Source organism: Xenopus tropicalis, chromosome 2 (genome assembly GCF_000004195.4).
Source record: "Xenopus tropicalis strain Nigerian chromosome 2, UCB_Xtro_10.0, whole genome shotgun sequence".
NCBI lineage: Eukaryota > Metazoa > Chordata > Amphibia > Anura > Pipidae > Xenopus > Xenopus tropicalis.
In genome coordinates, this window is record NC_030678.2 from 17,989,765 (window position 1) to 18,017,371 (window position 27,607).

The window sequence follows — 27,607 nt, forward strand, 5'->3', positions numbered from 1 at the left end:
TGCATAGTTTTTGGTTATGCACAAACATATGCAATTTCCTCTTGACATTGCAACCAAAAATAAAGGGATTTTGGAAATCTCCAAACAGAGGACCTCCAGGATATGAACTGGGCTTCCCAGTGAGTTCTCCTTATATAATTATCTAGCAACGGTTGCACTGCTACTCCTACTACTGTTGGCTATATTCTTATACCCCCCATCCCTCTGATATTGGATGCCAAGGCTAATGCCCTTTTCTTCCCAAACCTAAAATATATTTCCATTTCCTTAAGCTAAATCTTTCCGGCAACAACAGTGTGAAGCAAGGAATGGCTACCAAACTGATGCTAAAGGCGTAAAGACGTTTGTTGAATGGGTGCCAAAGTATGCTGGAGTTCAGCCCGGAGATGTGTGCAAGCTTATCTGTCAAGCCAAAGGAACTGGGTATTATGTTGTTTTTTCACAAAAGGTAATTTAAACCTTTTTGTTTTCCTTCTCTAAGGTTGTACAGTAGTCCAATTACATATGGTTTCATAGCATTCAGCAGCTTATTGGTGGTCCATTGCCTGAGTGATTGTGGATCCACAACTTTTATCTTATATGTTAAACGGTAAAATTACTGGGGCACAATTTCTTATATAAGCTGTAACAACCAGATCCAGTTGCCATTTTATATAGCATGTATATGGAAAATAGCCCCAGTTACCTAAGATTTACTCATTGGTAGGTTGCAATGAGCATGTCTTGGGCTGTACGGTATATGGAAGTCTTTCAGGCAAAGGAACTTGCTGTGTGAAGAAAAATGGCATGTATGAATCAAAGTCATATTGACACTTTCTTGTATATTATGTCTTTAATAATGCCCTGAGCATTAATAACAATTACATGAGAACAATCTTACCTGGAATTGGTTTTACAATGATACCACAATGCCAACTTCTATTTCTGGAAACCACTGGAAAGACTAAGCAATGCACCCACATACCTTTCTGTCCATCCTATATGAAACAGAATGGATAAGGCATTATACAGCTAGTATTTCAAGTACCTAGAAACTATGAAGTGTTCCTTTTTATCTACATGTATGCTGGCCAGATGATTCTGACTGATATATGTATGTACCATAGATATCAGTTGGTTTGTTGATTGGGCACTTTTAAATATTTTATCTGCTGATGCACCATGTTGTCCAGTGCATGGTCCATCAGTAGAGGATGAGTAAAGAAGAACCACAGTTCTTCTTCTCTTGATGCACTTCCAGTTGTTCAGCCCATGGGCTACTGGATACCCTACAGCAGGGGTCCCCAACCTTTCTTACTTATTATCAAATGTAAAAAGACTTGGAGAGCAACAGAAGCACCATAAAAGTTCATGGAGGTGCCAAATAAGGGCTAAGATTGGCTATTAGGGGCCTCTATGCACCCTATCAGCTTACAGGGGCTTTATTTGGTAGGAAATCTTGTTTTTATTCAACCAAAACTTGCCCCCAAGTCAGGAATTCAAAAATAACTACCTGGTTTGGGGGCACTGAGAGCAACATTGAAGGGGATGGTGAGCAACATGTTGCCCCCGAGTAACTGGTTGGGGATCACTGATCTACAGAATAATCCACCTTAAAAGTCTCACCAAATCCTCCAGCACTGGCAGTAAAGGATCCAAGAGGTGACAGTTTATATTTTGTTCTGTTTAAGACCCCAATTAAAAAAAAAAAAACATTCTTCTACAACAATCTCTATTTTATTGGTTCATGTTGAAAATAGTGTTATCCATTTATGGCTTTAGGTTTACATTTTCTTTGGCATTCAAGGTACAAATCTGAACTCATAGAGCTCTTGATAAAAAAAAAGTGGTTATTTCTTGGGCCAAAAAAATGTGTTGTTTCCCTCCCTCGATACTTTTGTTTAGTAAATTGTACAAATTGTTCTTTTAACCTTAAATCAAATAGACTGAAGAGTGATGATTGTTCTTGTATAGAAATAATAGCTTGTACTGTTTATAGAGAGTGTGTTGTTTCGCTGGCTGTTCGGTTGCAAGTCATGTTCCTGTCCAGAACAATTATGTTTTATTCCGGTTAGAACAGATATAGCCTTTTTCCCTTTGTAGTTTATATTTTTTCCCTATTCTTTTCCCGGCAGGTAACTGACGGCACTGAATGTAGACCTTACAGCAACTCGGTGTGTGTACGAGGGAAATGTGTCCGTACGGGTTGCGATGGAATTATAGGTTCCAAGCTCCAGTTTGATAAATGCGGGATATGTGGAGGCGACAATTCCAGCTGCACAAAGGTCATGGGCACCTTCACAACTAAAAGGTATTATGCTAAGCACAACATTGCACAAACAGTCATTTTGTACATTACTCATGTCATTCTATATCTATGGAACAATTATAGAAGCTGTAGGGCTACTACAGTATTTATTAAAGGGATACTGTTGTGATTTTTATGGTATACTTTTTATTTCTAAATTATGCTGTTTACATAGCAAATAATTCACTCTCCCATTTAAAATTTTATTCTTGAATCAACAAATGTATTTGTAGCTGTAATATTGGTGTGTAGGCGCCATCTCAGTGCATTGTGCCTGAGTCTGAGCTTTCAGAAGGAGCCAGCGCTACACATTAGAACTGCTTTCAGCTAACCTACTGTTTCTCCTACTCCCATGTAACTGGAGGAGTCCCAAGCCAGACTTGGATTTCTTACTATTGAGTGCTATTCTGATACCTACTGGGAGCTGCTATCTTGCTCCCTTCCCATTGTTCTGCTGATAGGCTGCTGGGAGTGGGGGGGGGGGATATCACTCCAACTTGTAGCGCAGCAGTAAAGTTTGACTGAAGTTTATCAGAGCACAGGTCACATGGTTGTGGCACCCTGGGAAATGAAGAACACGTGAAATGTAGGCTGAGGGCAGTCAACTACTGTTACATTTATTTCTTGTTCTTATATTTGAATGGAAAGTAACTAAAATTCATACACATGAGTATAACGTTTAGCTTGATCCCAACTAAGATATAATTACCCCTTATTGGGGGCAGAACAGCCCTATTGGGTTTATTTCATGTTTAAATGATTCCCTTTTCTCTGTAATAATAAAACAGTGCCTGTACTTGATCCCAACTAAGATATAATTACCCCTTATTGGGGGCAGAACAGCCCTATTGGGTTTATTTAATGGTTACATGATTCCCTTTTCTCTGTAATAATAAAACAGTACCTGTACTTGATCCCAACTAAGATATAATTACCCCTTATTGGGGCAGAACAGCCCTATTGGGTTTATTTAATGGTTAAATGATTCCCTTTTCTCTGTAATAATAAAACAGTACCTGTACTTGATCCCAACTAAGATATAATTACCCCTTATTGGGGGCAGAACAGCCCTATTGGGTTTATTTAATGGTTAAATGATTCCCTTTTCTCTGTAATAATAAAACAGTACCTGTACTTAATCCCAACTAAGATATAATTACCCCTTATTGGGGGCAGAACAGCCCTATTGGGTTTATTTAATGGTTAAATGATTCCCTTTTCTCTGTAATAATAAAACAGTACCTGTACTTGATCCCAACTAAGATATAATTACCCCTTGTTGGGGGCAGAACAGCCCTATTGGGTTTATTTCTTGGTTAAATGATTCCCTTTTCTCTGTAATAATAAAACAGTACCTGTACTTGATCCGAACTAAGATATAATTCATCCTTATTGGGGGCAAAACAAGCTTTTTGGGTTTATTCAATACTGTATTTAAATGATTTTTAGCAGACTTAAGTTATGGAGATCCAAATTACGGACATATCCCTTATCCTGAATACCCCGGGTCCCGAGCATTCTGGTTAACAGGTCCCATACCTGTATTGGTGAAAACCATAATTGTGATATGTTTAAACATAAGGCTTAATAACGTCATCTTTATCTCTATGCACTATGCTGTACATACGGAACGACTTTTGTCTCTGCATCACGATGATGCTACAAGATCCACAGTAGCAATCAGACTGCCAAACCATATAAACGACTCTATGACATTCATTGTGTCCTGAAGCAAAGTCGACAAATAAACATTGGCTTGAGAGAGAAGTACAGCTACTGGCCCTGAAGGCAGATAGAAGGCTCAGATTTAATGATGTCCCAGCTTGAACTCAAATGGGCCAATTGAAAAAAAGAACATGTCCAAGCACAAATACCCCGGTTTTGAAATCATTAACAGAAATCAGCATGTTTCACATATTCTCTTTACAAAACAGATAAAATTTTTATTTGAATGCAATTGAATGTGATTTTTTTATTCAAATGTAATCTATTTACATTTTAAATGAAAAATACATATTTAATGCTATGGCAGGGGTGGACAGATCATTTAATATTTTTAAATACAGGTATAGGACCCGTTATCCAGAATGCTTGGGACCAAGGGTATTCCAGATAAGGGGTTTTATCAATAAAACATTAATTAAACCCAATAGAATTGTTTTGCATCCAATAAGGATTATTTATATCTTAGTTGGGATCAAGTACAGGTACTGTTTTATTATTACAGAGAAAAGGGAATCATTTAACCATGAAATAAACCCAATAGGGCTGTTCTGCCCCCAATAAGGGGTAATTATATCTTAGTTGGGATCAAGTACAGGTACTGTTTTATTATTACAGAGAAAAAGGAATCATTTAACCATGAAATAAACCCAATAGGGCTGTTCTGCCCCAATAAGGGGTAATTATATCTTAGTTGGGATCAAGTACAGGTACTGTTTTATTATTACAGAGAAAAGGGAATCATTTAACCATTAAATAAACCCAATAGGGCTGTTCTGCCCCCAATAAGGGGTAATTATATCTTAGTTGGGATCAAGTACAGGTACTGTTTTATTATTACAGAGAAAAGGGAATCATTTAACCATGAAATAAACCCAATAGGGCTGTTCTGCCCCCAATAAGGGGTAATTATATCTTAGTTGGGATCAAGTACAGGTACTGTTTTATTATTACAGAGAAAAGGGAATCATTTAACTATTAAATAAACCCAATAGGACTGTTCTGCCCCCAATAAGGGGTAATTATATCTTAGTTGGGATCAAGTACAGGTACTGTTTTATTATTACAGAGAAAAGGGAATCATTTAACCATTAAATAAACCCAATAGGACTGTTCTGTCCCCAATAAGGGGTAATTATATCTTAGTTGGGATCAATTACAAGGTACTGTTTTATTATTACAGAGAAAAAGGAAATCAGTTTTAAAATTCTGATTGATTTAATTAAAGGGAGTCTATGGGAAACAGGCTTTCCGAAATTCGGAGCTTTCTGGATAACGGGTTTTCGGATAAGGGATCCCATACCTGTATCTGCAAATTGCTTTCCAAGATAAACCCCAAAAATTTTCTAAAGTTCCTATATCCACTTTCAAGACAAAAAGAATATTTTCTTTCCTCTGTAACATCTAATTTGAGCATTACTCCCTAGACTCTGCACTCGCAGTATTTCTATCAGGAATTTGATGGAAGACTGATCGCTCTAATACAGATGTACAATTTTTAAGTGAATCTAACGTAATTGTAACTTTTATCTGAGCAGTGTTATTTGTAGCCAAGTGCCTTTTATTGCACGGGTTAGTGACAGCACCGGGAAGCTTAAATTGCTGCAGTCTTTAAACCAATCACTTTAAAACAGACGGCAATCAGGTGTTACAGAGCTTTGCTCCGGTTAAAATCCTGAGCAGTAAACTACGGCTACACACCCAATGGCACAGAGATTTTTAGACAAAAATTGTTGGTGGTTATAGCTGATAAATATTTCAACTCCAAGGTACTGACAAATAAGCAAGGGAAGTTATAAATACAATGTTTAGGTAATTGACATATAGGGCACATTTAATAAAACAGGAGGAAAACATGGCAGGGTATATGCCCCAAATCACATCTGTCCCATAAAAGGTAAACCCTATATGAAGCTAAATTATGTGTAATGGTGGTTGAAGCTCTCATTTGAAAATAATAATGAGAGAATTTAGGGTGTCCAGGGCCCACTGGGGCTGCAACCTCAAGGGCCTCCTCATCCTGATATCCGCGGCCCCCAACCCCACGTGCCCAGTACCCTGGCACCAAGTACCTTTTGCCTCCTTTGTCCTCTTTGCAGCTGCGATTGGGGGAAAGGGGTTGAAGGAGTGTCTGCAGCAGGGCCCACCGGGTTTTCTCTGCTGGCCAGGCCCACCATGGAAGTAATATGTGTGCAGAGATTTGAGGAAGACACTCAAATATGATACATTTCATGGAAGATGTTTAGTTGTTTTGTAGGTGCCTTATTGAAGTTTTGGCCATTTAGTGCATTTAGCAACAAAATATAAGGCTGGTTCTCTTAAGAGAGTCAAAAACAATTGATTGGGGTCCAGTTAGAATGAGATGTGGGGCAAATGGATATTTGCTATCAAGGACATTGCTGAATCTAAAGCAGAGAGACAAATGTTTTCAAGTATCTTTAAAGGACCCCACTGACAACCCCTCAAAAAGGTGCCTACTGACAGGTCCCCTCCAAATACTGCCTCTCTCCCGAACCAAACTGCTAGGGAATTTCTTAACTGCTACTGCCCCTATTTCTTTACCAGGCTAACAAATACATAACTGCAGTGTGGGGTTGTTAGGTGCCATCTTGAGCTGCTTTTGGTCCTCTTCTCTGGGAGCATGTGATCCAGACCTGGCTTCCACTGCACATGCTCCATTACAGCAGTCACATAGAGGAGGACCCAAAGTCCTGACAACCCTTCCACTACTCTGCACTACTAGGCTTACATTCTCCTTTAACTTGGTTATGAGGTAAGAGGGGGGACTGACCAACTGTAAGACCACAAAGGGCTTCAAATAAAGATTTCAGAAGCCAGTTTTGTATATAACTCACCTTGCTCATAGGCTCTGTAAAATACTTATGACTGGCCTTTGTTTGGGGTTATTTGCTTGGGCTTGGGCTTGGGCTTGGGCTTGGGCTTGGGCTTGACCTTGTCAGTTATATAAAATTGTGGAAGAAGAGTTAAAGGCATTCTTCCCAGCATTCCAGATTTTACATTTTGCCATTTTTGTTCATCCCATTCCCCTCAGCCATCACCAGTTACCATCAGCCTTTCCCTACCCCAAACCATGCTTACTCCACAGTAAGGCCATCCAGACTCCATTCTTTGGGGGCACCTTCATAGTTGCTTACTGCCCCAAATTAACAAGTAAATGTGGCATTGCTTGTTGTCACAGAGAATTCTCATTGTTCAGTTTTTTAAGCTGAACAACTTCACCAATATATTTGAGCTTTTGAAAAAAACAAACCTTCTTACACTATATAAATATCAATTTAAACTTTTGAAAGTAGTGGCAATAACCTTATCTTCATGCTTTGCCCAGGAGGGAGACCCCGTGGCATAATATTACTAAAGCAGGTTTATTCATTGCCTCCTGTTGCTGCAGCTAAGAGTTTCAGCCTCAACTAAAAATCATACACGTACAATTAAAAGTGGTATTTTTGTCAGTGACAGTGGGAACTCTGAGCTCCTAATCTGCAGTTGGAAGGCCCCAGTACACAACTGTGCAACCATATCACATCGTGAGCTTTATAGCATCTCTAGTGATGTAGCTGTATGTGACATGGTAATTTATATAACCATGTGCGGCATGTACTGTCTCACATTGTATATATACATCACATCAGAAGTTTTTCTTTTGCTCCTCTGTGCATAAGGAACTAATCTGTATCCAATTATACAGTAGAATGATGAAGTCATCCAAAGAGATCAGAGGAGCTCTTGATCAGTGTTGGGGCCATATATATCTTTTGGGGGGGTCACCTTCAGCCCATGGAGCTCCAGTTGGATGACGTAGTCAAATGTCATCCATTAAAATGCATTCATGCTTTATATAAATGGATATGAATGTAATATATTGTACCTAAGACTTCGAAGTAGACAACCTCGAATCTCAGTGTGCAAGTTCAGAGCTATCCAGATCTGACAGAGCTTCGACATGTGTTTAACCAGATCTTTAACAAGAGTTTCCATTGAAAAACCACAAAGTTAAATCTGTTGCCAGTGGTATGTGCACTGTGTTTGACATCTGTTCCAAGCATAAACTGATTGATATCAACAGTTCTGCTACAGCTCACCCCTAAAAACAAATGGCACGGAATGAGGGGAAGAAAATATTTTCTGAACACCAAATGCCTTGTTTTTCAGATTCTTTTCTGTTTATCTTTCTATTTGCTCTGGCGATAAGTATAACGTACAATAGCATCTTTACAGAACAATCTTTGGATATTAAATAGGCTTTGTAAAAATTCTCATGTTGTTATCCTGTAGTATGTACCATTTTAACTTTTATTTACTAACTAGCACTTATGACTAACACAGTTTATACCTAGGAAAATTCATGTGGCTCATACATAAAAAATATTCCGAAATAGCCCAGCACCAGGATAACATGAGGCCCGTGTGTTTGTTGATATCTGAGAGACTGTACAACATACACAAGGATATAAGAGAGTGGTTTTAGGACATTTTTTTAGGTCAAACTCCCCTTGAGACCCAATATATGACTAGGGACCCTCTATTGCTCATAACAAGGTTACAGACATATATAAACATCACTGCATCAGCCATTAAGTAACAGTATTTAAGAGGAACGAGTGTTCGCCCCCAAATCTCATTTTAATTGACCTTCAGGCTGGGCTACAAGTATCTAAAGGAGAAAACAGAGACAAATCTCTCCTAACTTTCCTTTAGCCTTGGTCTCATTGTCAAGGTTATGGGCCTCATATTTTGGGAGCCATTGCCTTAAAAAGAAACATTAATAAGTAGAGTAAAGAAGTAGGAGACTTTTGATGGGACAAAGAAGGGCTGACATACATAAACATAATCGAATGCAGCACAGTTTGCAAAAAACAATTTTGGACACACATTGCCATCAGGGCTGTATTTACATGTAGGCACCCATGGGGTTGTACCTAGGGCGGCAGCTTTTTGGGGGTGGCCCTCAGGTACCTATAAATAAGATTTTTCTTAAAGTTCTTATTCTGCTGATGGAGCTGAGGGGTGTGTGACATTACTCCTATGGAAGTGATGTCACATGCCACTGGAAGTGACATCACTCACACACTGCACTTCCGCAATGTAGGGGGTGCATTTAGGTTTGGTGCCTAAGGTGGCACAGGACCTAAATAAAGCCCTGATTGCCATGCTTTTTACCCATAACGAACCATATTGCCATGAAGGGCAATTGCAGCATTTCTTTTAGTTGCATCTGCCTCAATTGCACCTAATATGTTAGAATGGAAGAACTTATGCTTGGGTTGCATCTATTGTTTTCAGAGTAGGGGGGCAGTTACATAACTTCCAGAGTATTTATTCTAAATGGCAAAACCCTCTGTGGGAATCCTCAGGAGTCTGTCAGGTCAAGGGTGTCAGTAGCTCCAGGTTTCAGTAGTGTAAATGAGTGCAGTTGCACACCATTCATCAGAAGAGGTGGGGTTGGATGTATTGCCAACCGTAAGGAAGTGCAGGAGAGTGTGTGGCCACAAATGCATTAATAAATTGTGTCAATATGTGTCTATCAATAAATACATCAGAGGTTAAAATAAAGACATGTCTGATCATATGAAGGCCTTCACAGTTAACAAAGGAACTTCCACTTACAGTCTTAGATAATCTGGTCCAACTTTAGCATAGAAAGAAAGAGTTCTGTAATACATTGATATTTTAGTTTTTTGAGGTCACTGTTATTTATGAGGCCATGGTGGTAGTATACAGTATGTTGGTGGCTGCCTCCGTGGGGGTTTGAGTTGCCTTCATCTGGACGAAAACTGTTAGAATTTATAGCAGGTCATTAGTTTGTTGAATGTGATGTGGAGCGTTTTGCCTTGTGACCCCTGTATGGGCCATACAATGAAGTCACTGGTTGGGTGGATCAGCTCCTGTAGTGGGACAACTTGTGGAACATGTAGAGAGGAAGGAGCGGGCATGCTGACTGTGCAACTAATAATTCCAATGTGCCTGATGGAACCTGGGCTGCAGACCTGTGTATAACGATAAGGATCTATTTATACTGCATTAAATCTGCACTTTCTTTCCTTATCTTGGCTCCAATAAATGCATTTATAGGCAGAAGGCCCAGTGCTGAATGTTTTTCCTTTTCAGTTTTAATGCAGCCTGACAATTTTATTAACAACAGCTATATTGCTTTATTTAGCAGATATAACTAAATATAAGTAATAGGTTGCATATTTCTTTTTATCCCGGATGGTCCGTGTTTGACTGAAGGATTGCTTAATGCTAAAATGAAAAATCCTGGAACCCGCTGAACTCTAGAAGGCATGCTTTAAACTGGGGTATGTTTTGGAATAGGGGGTTTCCCTGTCAAGTGTCATCTGGTAACCATCACCTAGTTCATATCATTGATCTGCTGCTTCATACAGTCGCCAGATGTGTAAGAACAACCATGTTTAGAGCAACATTAGCAATGTAATCCAGTTATGAGACTCTCTGGTTTTTATAATTTCAGTATTGTAACACATGCTTTCTGAATCATAGGACATTATGTAATCTTGGAGCATAAGGTGAATGTTCTGCAGATAATATATTATTGGGGTTATGTAATAAAATGCATTAAGTTTGCCCAGGAACAGCAACCAACCAGCTGGTCACATGGTTAAAAACAAACATCTTATTGGTTGCTGTGGTTTACTGCTCCTTGGGAAACTTTTATTACATATGGGGGTTTGTCTATATAGTGTTCATCCAAGTGGCTATAATATGCGGACTGATAAAGCGCATCAATTAATAAACTTAGTGTAGGGACCCATAGGGTTAAGCTCCCCTACCTCTTCACAATCTTTACTGTTATTGGACAGAGCCCTTATACTGAGGTTTCAGTTATGTAACTGTATCCCTTATAGGTTTATACAGGTTGACCACTCCCCCTGCAGACTGATATAGTGTCTTGCAAGGAGGTGTGGCTTCCTCTTTGGCTGTAGGCTGCTTTCCAAGTAACAGCTCCACTGAGCCTGGAGGCAGAACCTTAGGCTCCAGAAGCATTGTACCCTAGAGAATACTATATCTCTAGTGAAATTCGGGGACAGGGCCCCGTGAATGAGGATAAGAAAGCGCAGCAGATCTATTTAATAGCACTCTCTAGTAGAGGTGAGCATAGTCAGCTTATCTAGAAAGGGCAGCCATTAGCCCCACTAAAGGAGATACTAAGGGTTTAGCCTACCCCAGGCTCTGTATGCCTTGTTGTAGGAACCACAGTTAAGACATAGGATTCAGGCTAGTATTAACCCCTGAACCGGATCCGTTCCAGTAAATCCATCCATCTTGGGCTCTCAGCTAATAGCTCTGCATATCTCCAGTGTGGGCAATACTGTCTCTAAAGGTCACAACTGCTATTTACCACTGTGACATTCAACCTCAGCTAGTTGTTTCAACTACACCCTCGCTCCATAGTAAATCTCCCACTTAGCGGAGGCCCATGCCTAAGTATTAAGGGTCGCATGTAACACATGCTCTACACTGCGCTACTAGCCAGGATTTGCCTTATCTAAGTCAAAATAGTATTACATTAGCATTCTGCATCTTTCAAGTATCTTTAATACAGATTATTGTCTGGTTGTGATGCAAATGGCAACAGCCTGTCCCAAAGGAGCACTTTCTAATTGCTTTAATTGGAGTAAATGAAGTATTAATAAGCTTCCATCCCTGCTTGGAACACTGTTAATAGCTACATTTTATATTTTTGTGCAGATCATGTTAAAGTGCATGCAGCATGTGTCATGTTGGCTTGTGTGCATTCCATGGAGTGGTATTGGGGCTTGTACATGTCTACTTGGTGGTGGAAAGGAATGTGCTTGAAAGGTATTTAACTTGGCAATATGTGTACACAGATCTGTCAAGTGTCAAGCAATCAACATGGCAGTTATACAGACATACCCTTCGGCTCTCATGCTAGAAGAACAGAAAATCACTAATTTCAAGGTCCCAACCGATTAGCAACCATATTTTCCATGAAGTTCTTGTCAAATAACTTGCCAGTCAGGTGGATGTAGCAGAAACCTAGAAATTGCCAAGGTGACATTTCCAAGTCCTAATGCCCTTGCTGCATTCTGCACTGCAACAAATGTGGCACTTGGGTATGGGGAGAATGGGTCGGGGCACAGGAACAGTCAGTACTGGGTTGGGGATGAGGGTTATAGTTAGTGAGATGCTCAACTTTTTTTTTTTAAAGCTGGCCATGTACTGAAGGATTTGCTCATCTGGAAAGGTTTTAAATGAGTGGCTTTCACCTCATTGTGGCCAATCACGGGGCTGATATGAGCATTGGCCACTGACTGGATCTCATCAATTAATTTATATCTTGAGAAATATCTGTACTGGGAGTGCCTCATACATGGGCATGCTGACTCTGTAGCCTTTATGTGCCTGTGTATTGCCACCTTAAAGAAGTAAAGCTTAACTACAGGGAAGATCTGTGCCTCTGATAGCTCCCCATCTTTTATTCTTCCTAATGGCTCCCTATTTTATATTCTGCTGATTCCCAGTACATGCTCTTTGCTGCTGGCACTTACCTGAGCTTAGGGACTGACGCACAATATACTGTATATACAGAATTTAAATGTCACAATATAAGACTGATTAGTAATGAATACAGATAATTACTACATGGCAGCTCCCCAGAGCACACTGAGCATGTGCGTGTCACTGACACTTATAACCAAGATGGCAAGCTAAAAATATGCTGAACCTTTAGTCTGGTGCAGTAAGTTCAGTATATAAAAAGTGACATTTTTAGCCATATTCATGTTTAGGGTTTAGTTCTCCTTTAAGTATGAAGCTTTAGCTAAACTTTGTAACAGCTCTGTGAATATACTTTTTAGCAAAATACCTAATGAAAGGCTGGATGGCCTGCATGTTGTCCGCTTGAATTCTCTTAAAAATTAATCGACTGGGTAATTCCAATCAAGATAAATGAAGAGAAATACAGTTTACTTTAGGTTTAGCAATTTACTAAAATACTTGGTTATCTTTATTCAGCTGCCTTAGGAGTCAGATATAAGGTCCCATCCCACGTCTCACTCCCACAGCTCTGTCGCCTCTTTCTCTGTAGCACATTGTTGCTAGTGTTAACTTGGCCTTATTTTCTGCAAACGGTCACATGTCACAGTTCATCAGTGGATATCAAACAGACAGACGCTGAGTTATACCATTTACAGATACAAGGACTCTCATATAAAGAGTTTTCACACTGCCGAAGGTGGCGGGGCTGGATAAAAGCCGTTTAAGATGACTTTTCTAGCAGTTGGCAATGCTGGCGCTAATGTGATGTTGTGGGCATTATCGATTCCTAAGATTTCCTCCAGGCATTCCCTATTCCAGCTTGCTTCTCTACGTCCATGATCTCCTCCTCTTCCCTAATGACTCCCTATGATGCTCTCAAGCATTATCCAAAATTTCTTTTAAATACACATTACTTTGATAGAAATGATTGCAACCGTGTTATAATTAAAAAGCTGAAACATCTAAATTGTGTAACACCCCTGTAACGATCATCTTTTCCTTATACAGGGAACATACAGGGTGCTCCCATGGCATGTTTTTCTGAAAAGGTGTTTAAATCCCAAGAGACGCTAAATGATTCCCTTACTTCACTTGTTATGTCTGGCCGGGGCAGCATTTTGCCTTGTGTACCTTGTGCTGTTATGAATGCAGTGTAGTGTTAGTGCGGCAGGCAACTCAAACACACAGGCTCCTTCTCCTGCTCAAGGTCTTATCTAAACAAAGAATGCAGATGGTTAGCAGCCCTGGAATATTTCCTTTTTATGATGACCTCTTGTATAAACGATAACATGGCTTAGCAACGAGTAGAATCGATGGCCGTGGATTATAACATTTGGTTCATATGTTATGAACAAATAAATGCAAAGCCTTCGCTGCCAACCTGAAATCAACCTGACAGTACTGGAAGAGCGATACAACAACTCAACCCAAAGAAAATGAAATGAAATACTTGTGTTTTCCCTTACAATTAGCAGAGAAATATTTATTTTGTAGCTTGCTTTGCTTGGTTTCTTTTCTCTCCCTGGATATAACTGTATTAAGGTCTCTCCACACTACTGTTGAATAGACCATAGAACACTGTTGATCTTGTCGTGACTTTGAAATCACATGCCAGATTTAGAACTCACTGCTTTAATCAAGATTCAATAAGACAGGGTTTTAGTAATTTTATCTTAAGGGAGAAGAACCCCAATCCCCACTACATGTTTCCCCTTCAAACTGCACAGCCAGGGCAAACTTCAAGCAAACTTAAGCATTTCCGTACTGGAAAATACACATTGTTTTGGTCATCTTATGCCGCTTTGGGTCCTCTTTACTGTGATCACCAGTGTGGACCTGGCTGAAGAAGGTTCCAGATAAGCTTCAACTGCATATACTTCTGTGGAGAGAACCAGACCCTGGTGGTGCAGTTTGGAAAGGGAGTTGAAAGCCTGTGGAGGGGGCTAGGCTTATTCTCAGACGTTTCTTTAATGAGAGCCAGGGTCAGAATGGTCCACCTGGATCCCGGGAAAAATCTGATGGACCATGACCCTGTGGAGGCTTGCCTGCAAGCCAGCTGCCCCCAGGCACTATAGCTCTCTGCTCAGCTGCACTGCTTTACTTTGCTGTTAAACATTTAAAATGGGCACAACCATCTTTAATTTTTATCAGTAAAGTAAGTAGGGCAGCAGAGTGGGAATGGCAGTAGCTGGGGGTGGAGCGGGGTGTGGCTGTGGCTGGGCCTGGATGCCCAAGTCCAACTCTGAGAGTAGCAATCATCAGAGAGCCTTCATTTAATATTTGAAAAAATTCATATTAAGCTCCCCCCACCCCAAGATGCAAACCGCTGCTCCGGGTCCCTTCATGGGGAAAGGTATACAGTTTGGGAACCATTGGTTCAAATGATCTCCTGCTTGGATGAGAGAAATGCAGAGAAACTAGAAACAAGAGAGTGGAAGCCAGGCAGTACAAGACCTTGGCTTTAGCTAAGGGGGGATAATCGGCTGCTGATGGGTAATTGTACAGTATATAGTGCAACCAGTATCCTGGTAAAGTTTTTGTTTCCTCTTTAAATAAAATCTAGTCATTTAAGTTCTAGTAAATCAACCCCCATTAATTCAGTGATAAATGTTTGCTCTGGTCAGCAGATGTTTCCTCTATCCCTGCAATATTTATCTGGTGATGTAATCTCAGATATAGAAGAACTGCATGCACTGCTACTTCTTGTCCTTCAATATCAGAATAACTTTCAGAAAGCACTTAGAGATAACTGACTGCACATCCGCGCAAAACTATAAATGATAACTCCCCGAAATTGGCCGTTTGGGAGCTGGAAAGCTTGAAACAGACCAAAATAATCAGTATAATGGCTAAAAACGTTTGCTGACTGTATCAATGGAGATCCAGTGATGTGTGAGCCAAGGAAATGTACTTCAGGTTCATGGAGGGAGTTCCATCAGTAAAAAGTTTTGTAGCGTGTAACCTCTTGGAAGATCTGCACCAGCGTTATAGAGAGTTGTTCCTGTAATATTAAGCTGTTGTATAAGCCAGTATTCTATTTGCATCCCTTATAGTCCCCTACGTCATGTTCTGCCTTCATATTGAGAGGTCTAAAGACTCCCCCAATCAGTGGTATCTCCCAGTGAGTTCTGAATTGCATTTGGCATAACAATACTGACTGGTATCACATACCAAGGGGATAAAGGCACAATGGGCCAGATTAAATTCAATTAGAAAAAGTTATCTCATGGTCTATTGCATGAAAACTCATGGATGAGAGGGGAAAGGACTTCTCCAAATTAATTTCCAGCTTTTTCCCATAGACTTTAGTAGAGTTTTCACATGATAAACCGTGAGAAAAGTTCTGAATTGAATTGCATATCAAATTGAATCTGTGAAAATTGCATATCAGACCTTTTATTGTCTATGCAGAATTTACAATAGCTACATGTAATGCAAGCAGAAGCACAATATGACTTCCCTAGTCAGACAGGCTAGGAATGAAAGTCCAGGGTATTAAGTCAGTGGCTGGGTAACAATAGGAATAGGGTTCTGTTTTTTAGAAGAAGGGAATTATGGGAAATGTAGTTTTTAGTAGGAGGCAAAAGGAAGTGGAAGGTAGAACAAGATGCAATTTTTGTTATCAGCTTATGCTCTCCCTTCCTTTCCAAGTGGTAAGAAGGGGATTATCAGGAGATGGCTGCTGAAGTAGTTGGAGCCACAGTGGCAGTCGGGCCTACCCTTGGGTAGCCGGTGATAGGGTTACAGTTATGGAATATTACGAGGGTTAGGCTAGGGCTTAAATGATCCAGAGGGCTGTAGAAGGGGACAAGTTATGAAGTGGTAAATTAGACCTTAAAGAGACAACAGGCTGACCCTTCCCTCTTTATCACAAGTTCTTATAACCTTTTATTATTTGCAGCCTTCAGACCCCAGCTACAGACCAGTTTCACTCTTATTGGGACTCATCAGAGCTTTAGTCTATAGCAGGGATCCCCAACCTTTCTTGCTCGTGAGCCACAGTCGAATGTAAAATGACTTGGAGAGCAACACAAGCACCATAAAAGTTCATGGAGGAGCCAAATAAGGGCTGTGATTGGCTATTAGGGGCCTCTATGCACACTATCAGCTTACAGGGGCTTTATTTGGTAGGAAATCTTGTTTTTATTCAACCAAAACTTGCCCCCAAGTCAGGAATTCAAAAATAACTACCTGGTTTGGGGGCACTGAGAGCAACACCCAAGGGGTTGGGGAGCAACATGTTGCCCCTGAGCCACTGGTTGGGGATCCCTGGTCTATAGGGTATTCCATGAAAATACTTCCCAGGATTCCTTCTGCTGAGGGTCTCCTCCTTAAAAGTGCAATGCGTGTGTAATGTCCAGTTCAACCAATGGCATGGTTTGTCATCACTGATCTTTTCAGTGATGACGATGGGAAGAACAGGGAAAAACAGCACAGTTGTTATCGCAAAAGGGTGCTCTCCACATGGAGGTTTGAATCTTGAAAAATAAATATATAAGAAGTTTTGAAGAGATAAAACTGCCTTAACTTTGTCTAATATTAGACACTGTCACACTTATAGGCTTTTACAGTCAAGGCTGCCTGCCATGGTTTGTCAGTAGGAAAATAATCCCTTTAGTAAGGGATCTTGTCACTCATCATGTCCTCTCTGCTGCAATCTTCTCATCAAACTGAGCGACTGTCTGATCTGTTCACTGTGACCCAGGCTAGCCAATAACCAGTACTGCACAATTCATATAGATGTTGGGTTCACCCCCCTTCAATTTCAGATGTTTTTATTCTTTGGAAGAAAGTAAATCTGGGTTCTAATTAGTAGGTGAAATTCTATTAAGAGGAAGAGCATCTCTAAAATATAGAGCAGCATTAAAGGACATCTTAGCGCACTTTAGGGTTGTGTTCATGTGTTTTATATGTAAAAACTAGGCACTGGTTTGTGTATTTTGTCTTGGAAAATATAGAGGGTCATTAACCATTCAAATTTCTAGAATTTGAAGTTTGGAGTAAAACCAGAGATACCGGTAAGCAGTGTTGCCGGGAACTGTCCCACACCATAGTTTGCTCATAAATGTTTCTGAGGAAAGCAATGAGAAACTACATTTTATTAGAACTCTCATTTGTCCCGTATAAATCTCAAGCAATCTGTTATAGTGTGTGAATATTGACCTCTGGGATATTCATAAAGCAGATGAAATTACCAATACTTAATTATCTAGTCCTGCACCGGGATAGGTATCTGCAGAGTAATAAGGAGTTGTGAGTAGTTAAATATGGGTGGGGGACCAGGTCTCAGAGCTTTTTACTCTTTCTCCCAAATCAGCTCCTCCGTCTCCATTCCTGCCCTCAATCTGCTCTTGTAGAATGTCTCTCCATTTTATAAAAACACCACTTCAGTGTTTCAGGGCAGGTAGCAGGCTGTGTGTTGTGTTATGGGTCGGGTAAAGGTCCAAGCAGGTAAAAATGGGGATCGTAGGCCAGGGTTTATACAAGTGGGTCCCATTTGGACGCAGGTCAAGCCAGTTAGATCCCTTAAGGCAAATATTGCTACAACACTATGTTCATTTGGCTCTCTTGCAATCATGGGAAGCCTTTAGGGTGTTCAGCTTTGGACAGGGCACCATATGGGAGGCATGTTCTGAAAACTAAAATACTTTTTACTTTGTACCCTACGTTTCAAATTGTCTATGGGTAACCTTTACAAAGAGCTATTCACCCTAATGCTGACCATGCTTACCATAATACATTTATTGTAGGCAATACACCACATTTTGGATGTCTGTCCTTGTTTATTTGCCATGTTTAGTTGCCTAAGGAAATATACCGATGTATATATATATATATATGATATTTAATTCTCCAAAAACAAGTTTGTAGTCTTTGCAAGTCAGGGATCCTCAATGTGTGTTCTACATGTTTACTATTGTGTTTCAGGGGGAACAATTAATTTTCTAGAAGACAAATATCATGGGCATCTAAATTAGAGTAAAGTATTTTTTATTAAAAAATAATGACCTTCTTGTGAATGTAAAGATTTGCACTAATAGCATTCCTCTTGTGCGTATTGCTTGGTACATACAAATCTGTCACTCATTTGACGTAGCAAGTGATTGTTGTGGATGTGTATCCCTTCAGTAAATTGGGCAATAAATGCTGAATACATTAAATATGTACAGTATGTGAGTAGGAATGGAAAGTGCTAGAAAACACAGATTTAAAAATATTTCTATATTGCTTTGTGGAGAGGAAGACATTGATGTTCACAGCATCAACCACATTGTAAATAATGAATTAAAAGAATAACTCTGTACAAATGAGTATGGACATGTGTCCTGGCTTCAGATCTGCCAAGTCCAATCATAGCAGGGTCATGAAATAAGGCCCCGCTCACACGTGTTTTGATCTTAAACTCCTGGAAAGGAATTCTGGGACGTGATGTGCAGCTGAGGCCGCAGCTGGTTCGAGGCTTATAGAAAATGAGACAAGTACATGGTTAACACTGTGCCTGTTAAAGGCCCAATAACACCAGGAAATTGCCCCAATTTACATATAAGTGGTCATTTATGTCCCCAAGTGCAGTGTGCAATGTGTGATTTCAAGCGCCATTGATATTGTGTGAAATGTGACAAAATTTACGTAACTGCACACACAATTCATTGCAAATTGGATTCAATTACACAAAAGTCATGCTGGCATAATTTCTGGTCTTTGCGTGTGAGTGACGTCCATGGCTGATTGTTTAGGCACAAGGGTGCTGAGTCTACTGACGCTAGGCACCAAGGTAACCCTGGGGCACACACCTGCTCAGGAGGTGGCGGTGGCTCCAGGTTTCCCTGCATCAATAGGCTCAGGAATGGGCAAGCTGAGCACAACTATATGGAAGTGCAAAGAGCACACAGGTATGGGACCCATTATCCAGAATGTTCGGGACCTGGGGTTTTCAGGAAAAGGGGTCTTTCCATAATTTGGATCTCCTACCTTACGTCTGCTAAAAACATTATTTGAACAGTAATTAAACCCAATAGGCTTGTTTTGCTTCCAATAAGGATTAATTATATCTTAGTTGGGATCAAGTACAGCTACTGTTTTATTATTACAGGGAAAAGGGAATCATTTAACCATTAAATAAACCCAATAGGGCTGTTCTGCCCCCAATAAGGGGTAATTATACCTTAGTTGGGATCAAGTACAGGTACTGTTTTATTATTACAGAGAAAAGGGAATTATTTAACCATTAAATAAACCCAATAGGGCTGTTCTGCCCCAATAAGGGGTAATTATATCTTAGTTGGGATCAAGTACAGGTACTGTTTTATTATTACAGAGAAAAGGGAATCATTTAACCATTAAATAAACCCAATAGGGCTGTTCTGCCCCAATAAGGGGTAATTATATCTTAGTTGGGATCAAGTACAGGTACTGTTTTATTATTACAGAGAAAAGGGAATCATTTAACCATTAAATAAACCCAATAGGGCTGTTCTGCCCCCAATAAGGGGTAATTATATCTTAGTTGGGATCAAGTACAGGTACTGTTTTATTATTACAGAGAAAAGGGAATCATTTAACCATTAAATAAACCCAATAGGGCTGTTCTGCCCCCAATAAGGGGTAATTATATCTTAGTTGGGATCAAGTACAGGTACTGTTTTATTATTACAGAGAAAAGGGAATCATTTAACCATTAAATAAACCCAATAGGGCTGTTCTGCCCCCAATAAGGGGTAATTTTATCTTAGTTGGGATCAAGTACAGGTACTGTATTATTATTACAGGGAAAAAGGAAATCATTTTTAAAAATATGAATTATTTGATTAAAATGGAGTCTATGGGAGATGGCCTTTCCGTAATTCCGAACTTTCTGGATAATGGGTTTCCAGGTAAGGGGTCCGATACCTATACTTTTAATAATTGAGGTTTAACACACTGCTCACTGCAGGCAAATTGGCAGGAACACAACTGCACTTGTATTTGCAAATGACCCCTATAATGTTCACTGAAGCTGGTCATACTCTGCCTAATCTGTTCATCTAGTACAGTTTAATAATTAATTAATTAATAATAATCAGCCATCTAGTCTGGTGTTTGGACTTGGGTAAGCCAGGGCCCATTTTACTATATTATATTTTTTAGGTGGGTTTTACTCAACCTTCGCCAAACTCTATGTGCATGGACCTCGATCTTCTTGTGTAAATTAAGGGCGAAGACACACGGAGCTACTTGTCACGGCTACTAAGAGCCAGAAAATTCCCTGCCATAGACAATACTAAGAATTGCCTCTGCTAAAACACACGTAGAGACAATTATCAGTAAATGATCAGCATTGCCTATTTTAATAGCCATGACAAGTAGCTGCTACTAGTAGCTCTGTGTGTCTTCACCCTAACATTCTTGCACCGTGATGTCCTTTGTTTGTGCTAATTAAAATGGCACAGGCATTCATATACATGTAGTCCTATATATACACACGTGCACAAATAACAATTATTATTCATGGACTTCATAACCATCAGCTATGTTTCTTTACTATTTTCTTATATTTTTACTAAGTTTTTGCTTGTTTTTACTTGTCTATGAGCTGTTCAGGCATGGCCCTCATCAGTGGCGGCTTCTGTTGGTGGCCTGGCAAAATGTAGTCCCAGGGGGCCCAGTCCGCAGCTAGACTGGGTTGGTGATGTGTAAAAGGGAATCGTTTAACCATTAAATAAACCCAATAGGGCTGTTCTGCCCCCAATAAGGGGTAATTATATCTTAGTTGGGATCAAGTACAGGTACTGTTTTATTATTACAGAGAAAAGGGAATCATTTAACCATTAAATAAACCCAATAGGGCTGTTCTGCCCCCAATAAGGGGTAATTATATCTTAGTTGGGATCAAGTACAGGTACTGTTTTATTATTACAGAGAAAAGGGAATTATTTAACCATTAAATAAACCCAATAGGGCTGTTCTGCCCCAATAAGGGGTAATTATATCTTAGTTGGGATCAAGTACAGGTACTGTTTTATTATTACAGAGAAAAGGGAATCATTTAACCATTAAATAAACCCAATAGGGCTGTTCTGCCCCAATAAGGGGTAATTATATCTTAGTTGGGATCAAGTACAGGTACTGTTTTATTATTACAGAGAAAAGGGAATCATTTAACCATTAAATAAACCCAATAGGGCTGTTCTGCCCCCAATAAGGGGTAATTATATCTTAGTTGGGATCAAGTACAGGTACTGTTTTATTATTACAGAGAAAAGGGAATCATTTAACCATTAAATAAACCCAATAGGGCTGTTCTGCCCCCAATAAGGGGTAATTATATCTTAGTTGGGATCAAGTACAGGTACTGTTTTATTATTACAGAGAAAAGGGAATCATTTAACCATTAAATAAACCCAATAGGGCTGTTCTGCCCCCAATAAGGGGTAATTTTATCTTAGTTGGGATCAAGTACAGGTACTGTATTATTATTACAGGGAAAAAGGAAATCATTTTTAAAAATATGAATTATTTGATTAAAATGGAGTCTATGGGAGATGGCCTTTCCGTAATTCCGAACTTTCTGGATAATGGGTTTCCAGGTAAGGGGTCCGATACCTATACTTTTAATAATTGAGGTTTAACACACTGCTCACTGCAGGCAAATTGGCAGGAACACAACTGCACTTGTATTTGCAAATGACCCCTATAATGTTCACTGAAGCTGGTCATACTCTGCCTAATCTGTTCATCTAGTACAGTTTAATAATTAATTAATTAATAATAATCAGCCATCTAGTCTGGTGTTTGGACTTGGGTAAGCCAGGGCCCATTTTACTATATTATATTTTTTAGGTGGGTTTTACTCAACCTTCGCCAAACTCTATGTGCATGGACCTCGATCTTCTTGTGTAAATTAAGGGCGAAGACACACGGAGCTACTTGTCACGGCTACTAAGAGCCAGAAAATTCCCTGCCATAGACAATACTAAGAATTGCCTCTGCTAAAACACACGTAGAGACAATTATCAGTAAATGATCAGCATTGCCTATTTTAATAGCCATGACAAGTAGCTGCTACTAGTAGCTCTGTGTGTCTTCACCCTAACATTCTTGCACCGTGATGTCCTTTGTTTGTGCTAATTAAAATGGCACAGGCATTCATATACATGTAGTCCTATATATACACACGTGCACAAATAACAATTATTATTCATGGACTTCATAACCATCAGCTATGTTTCTTTACTATTTTCTTATATTTTTACTAAGTTTTTGCTTGTTTTTACTTGTCTATGAGCTGTTCAGGCATGGCCCTCATCAGTGGCGGCTTCTGTTGGTGGCCTGGCAAAATGTAGTCCCAGGGGGCCCAGTCCGCAGCTAGACTGGGTTGGTGATGTGTAAAAGGGAATCGTTTAACCATTAAATAAACCCAATAGGGCTGTTCTGCCCCCAATAAGGGGTAATTATATCTTAGTTGGGATCAAGTACAGGTACTGTTTTATTATTACAGAGAAAAGGGAATCATTTAACCATTAAATAAACCCAATAGGGCTGTTCTGCCCCCAATAAGGGGTAATTATATCTTAGTTGGGATCAAGTACAGGTACTGTTTTATTATTACAGAGAAAAGGGAATCATTTAAACATTAAATAAACCCAATAGGGCTGTTCTGCCCCCAATAAGGGGTAATTATATCTTAGTTGGGATCAAGTACAGGTACTGTTTTATTATTACAGAGAAAAGGGAATCATTTAACCATTAAATAAACCCAATAGGGCTGTTCTGCCCCCAATAAGGGGTAATTGTATCTTAGTTGGGATCAAGTACAGGTACTGTTTTATTATTACAGAGAAAAGGGAATCATTTAACCATTAAATAAACCCAATAGGGCTGTTCTGCCCCAATAAGGGGTAATTATATCTTAGTTGGGATCAAGTACAGGTACTGTTTTATTATTACAGAGAAAAGGGAATCATTTAACCATTAAATAAACCCAATAGGGCTGTTCTGCCCCCAATAAGGGGTAATTGTATCTTAGTTGGGATCAAGTACAGGTACTGTTTTATTATTACAAAGAAAAAGGAAATTGTTTTTACAAATGTGAATTATTTAATTATAATGGAGTCTGTGGGAGATGGCCTTTCCGTAATTCAGAACTTTCTGGATAAAGGGTTTCTGGATAAGGGGTCAGATACCTGTACTGTATATCCAAATAACATTTTCTTTTAACTAAAATGCATTCTCTTTGTTTTATAGCAAAGGCTACACCGATATCGTTAAGATTCCAGAAGGTGCGACGCACATAAAAGTACGACAGTACAAGGCCAAAGACCAGACTAGATTCACAGCTTATTTGGCATTAAAAAAGAAATCCGGGGAATATATCACCAATGGGAAGTATATGATATCTACATCAGAAACAATCATCGAAATGAACGGTTTCGTTATGAACTACAGCGGTTGGAGCCACGCTGAAGATATGCTTCATTCCATGGGACATTCGTCCACTCAAGAGGTTTTGATAGTCCAGATCCTTGCCACTGATCAGAGCAAGCCTCTTGACGTCCGTTATAGTTTTTATGTACCTTCAAAACAGGTTCCCAACACAAACAGTATAAATAACATTAACAATGTAGTCCCAAAGATTTCCCAGCCGCAGTGGGTAACAGGACCGTGGCTTTCCTGTTCCAGAACATGTGACACCGGCTGGCACACCAGGACTGTCCAGTGTCAAGATGGGCATGGAAAACTAGCTAAAGGGTGCCTCCTTTCTCAGAGACCATCAGCATTTAAACAGTGTTTGCTGAAGAAGTGTTAACCAAAGGACTTACATTTGCTCTGGTTTTACTGTAGTGCTACGGTATATCTATCTACACAGATGTAGGCCAAGGCTTGGTTGAGGTTCTACCGAAAGAAAATATTCATTGAGATGATATATGTGCACCATGAAATGGCAACACAACCTCAAAATCAAAAACAGGTAGAACGTGACATTTACTAATGGAGGTTTCAAGGAGAAAGATCTCCTTCTTATGCCACCTACCTCTAGAAAGAACAACAAAAAAAAACCTTGAGGAACATCTGTTCATTTGTACTTGTGGATGGCATGCAGTAGGTTATACTTGTGGTGATTGTAAATACTGTATGTGTCATATTGTGTGCCATGTTATATCACTCGCTTCTTTATTTAAGCACAAGATTGACCAAAGTATTTCTGCAGCTGCTCTGACCATTCCATTACTTTCAGGGGCTACTGGAGAGATTTACTGGAAAACAGCTACTGCTGTTCGTTAATGGGTTCCTTCCCCCCCCCCCCCCCCCCAACAACGTTTATGACAGCAGATTTTCATTTTAGAAAATGTGATGCCTTCTCTATAGAGAACTTGCTCAACAAAAATGTTACAATCTTTGTCAAAGGTACACAGCTGTTTCTGTGGAAAGATATTTTTTTTAAACCCGGAGTGCTGTAAACATCTGACATTCTTTATATATAAATATATTTACTTTGGTAATATTTCTAGAGGTCTATAAAACAAAAAAAACAAAAAAGAAAGGAATATTATATAAGAGTAAAGTAGTCTTCAGAGTTTCAGATGGTTGCACACCGTAAAAATGTGGTATTCTTGGAACAGGTGCCCCAGGTCTAGTAACGCACAGCAACAAATCAGATGTTTGCTTTCAAACAGCAGTCCGGTAAATGCTAGCTGCTGATTGGCTACTATAAGGTATTAGAATGGGAACAAACACTGCACTTGTTACATTATCCCCTTAATAAATTCACTATGTTCCGGGTTGCAAAGGAACGTTGTATAGTTGCGTTGTATAGTGAACTATAAGAGGCTTCCTGGGCTGTTGCGGTGTGTTTCTCTTTAATAGACAATGCTGTAGTGTAACTGTGGATGAGGGCACATACGTATCAATTATGGGATGCAAACTGTGAGTGCTGTTTTTGCTTTATAGTATGTACCCCAAAATGCCTGGATATTCAAAGGCAAACCACACGGAGACTGTTTCTACACAGAGAGCAGCTATTTTCAGAATGTTCTAGACAAGTCATCATAGAAGCCAAAATGTAAATAATGAGTAATCAGCTGTGGCACAAAGCACTTGGAAATATGGCGGCACACCAAGACTAGAACCTACAAACTAGCAGGCATACGGAAGAGATCAATAATCAGTGCAGCATCGTGCCAACTTTACCATTGTCTTTCCAAAATCATTTTGATTCAAGATGTTTGCATCTGGTGTGATGGGCAAAATAATTAATAATAATAATTCAAGCTTAAAAAAAAGGAGAAAAGGCACAGGTTACATAGCAGATAACAGATAAGCTCTGTAGAATACAATGGTGTTTTATCTGTTATCTTTTATGTAACCTTTGCCTTTTTTCCAGCTTGAATGGCTGCCCCCGGGGCTACACAGCAGCTTATTTATATATAGTAGGGTTTCTGAGGCAAACACACCAGTTGTACCAGTGCAGGGCAACAGTACATTATATTATAATTACTTATAGGGGCTGATTTACTTACCCACGAACGGGTCGAATGGAGTCCGATTGCGTTTTTTTCGTAATGATCGGTATTTTTTTGATTTTTTCGTATGTTTTGCGATTTTTTCGGATTCTTTACGAATTTTTCGTTACCAATACGATTTTTGCGTAAAAACGCGAGTTTTCGTATCCATTACGAAAGTTGCGTAAAAAGTTGCGCATTTTTCGTAGCGTTAAAACTTACGTGAAAAGTTGCGCATTTTTCGTAGCGTTAAGTTTTAACGGGATTCGCTCATCACTAATTAGCTGTCATTCTCAGGCAATCTCAGGAGACAGTAGGAGAGGCGCATACCCAGCATAACAGGCACAGGGAACAAATCGAATTAGGGACAATTACCAATGATGGTGTCAGTGTTCTCAAAAAAATTGACTTGATGCTGTCACTGAACAACGACAGGGAAATGGATGTAAAACATAAGAACTAGGACACTGATATATTAAGACACAGGCAAATGTTACTGTATTTCAATACTTTGTCATTATTTGTATTTTTATTGAGAAAATGATATTAAATATATCCCAGCATTTAGTATAAACGCAAACCCGGAATGCTCCGCTTCAACTCTTTGCACCCTCGACAGTAATTAATGTGGGCAAAGTGCCTCTGTGTGGAAACATCTTTTTTTCTTTTTTTACTAGGGAAAGCAATATACAACACTTTGGGGGAAATTATATGGTTAAAAGATATAATGCAATACAGCACTGAAGAAAAGAATAATTTATTGTTTGTACAACTTTTATGTGAAACTATCATGTTTTTATTTATTTTTTGTATTTAACACAAGTACCTATTGTACAATGTTCTCAGTATTTAACTTGTTTCAATCTTGTCTTTTTTTTTTTTAATTTATGCTTCTTGTATGTGTGTTGATTGTACAGTTTGTGAGTTTTTATCAGGTATGTCAAATTCATACTGCCCCCCCCGGTTCTATGAATTACAACCCCCATAAGTTGTGATTCTGAGAACCAAATGGGCAGTGAATTTGACATTCCTGGTTCATGTGCAGCACTGATTGCTTGTTGAAAAAAAAAAGTTTCCAATATAAAAAAATGTATATTATGTATATAAAATATATTATCAAAATATCATTGTATTCTTAAGCCAGCTTGATTTACCTAAACTCAGTGTTTTTCAGTAACCATTGGTCTATAGCAGTGATCCCCAACCAGTGGCTCGGGGGGCAACATGTTGCTCCCCAACCCCTTGGATGTTGCTCTCAGTGCCCCCAAACCAGGGAGTTATTTTTGAATTCCTGACTTGGGGGCAAGTTTTGGTTGAATAAAAACAAGATTTACCACCAAATAAAGCCCCCTGTAAGCTGATAGGGTGCATAGAGGCTCCTAATAGCCAATCTTAGCCCTTATTTGGCTCCTCCATGAACTTTTATGGTGCTTGTGTTGCTCCCCAAGTCTTTTTACATTTGACTGTGGCTCACAAGTAAGAAAGGTTGGGGACCCCTGATCTATAGTCTTATAAAATTCAAATCAGTCCAAGTGCAAGTACGTTAGACCACACCAAGGCAAAGCTGTTCAAAGAAAGCAAT

The 27,607-nt window shown here is 39.4% G+C and overlaps 1 protein-coding gene across 1 annotated transcript in view; it reads left to right on the top strand.

Annotated features, from left to right (window-relative positions):
* Positions 1–25,566, top strand: part of adamts5 (ADAM metallopeptidase with thrombospondin type 1 motif 5) — a 79,473-nt gene extending 53,907 nt beyond the window's left edge. Inside the window, exons 6-8 of the mRNA XM_002935694.5 lie at positions 273–448; positions 2,115–2,290; positions 23,771–25,566. Of these exons, the coding sequence (XP_002935740.1) occupies positions 273–448; positions 2,115–2,290; positions 23,771–24,332 (914 nt within the window). The 3' untranslated portion in view covers positions 24,333–25,566. The remainder of the gene's footprint in view (positions 1–272; positions 449–2,114; positions 2,291–23,770) is intronic.
* The last annotated feature ends 2,041 nt before the right edge of the window (positions 25,567–27,607 follow it).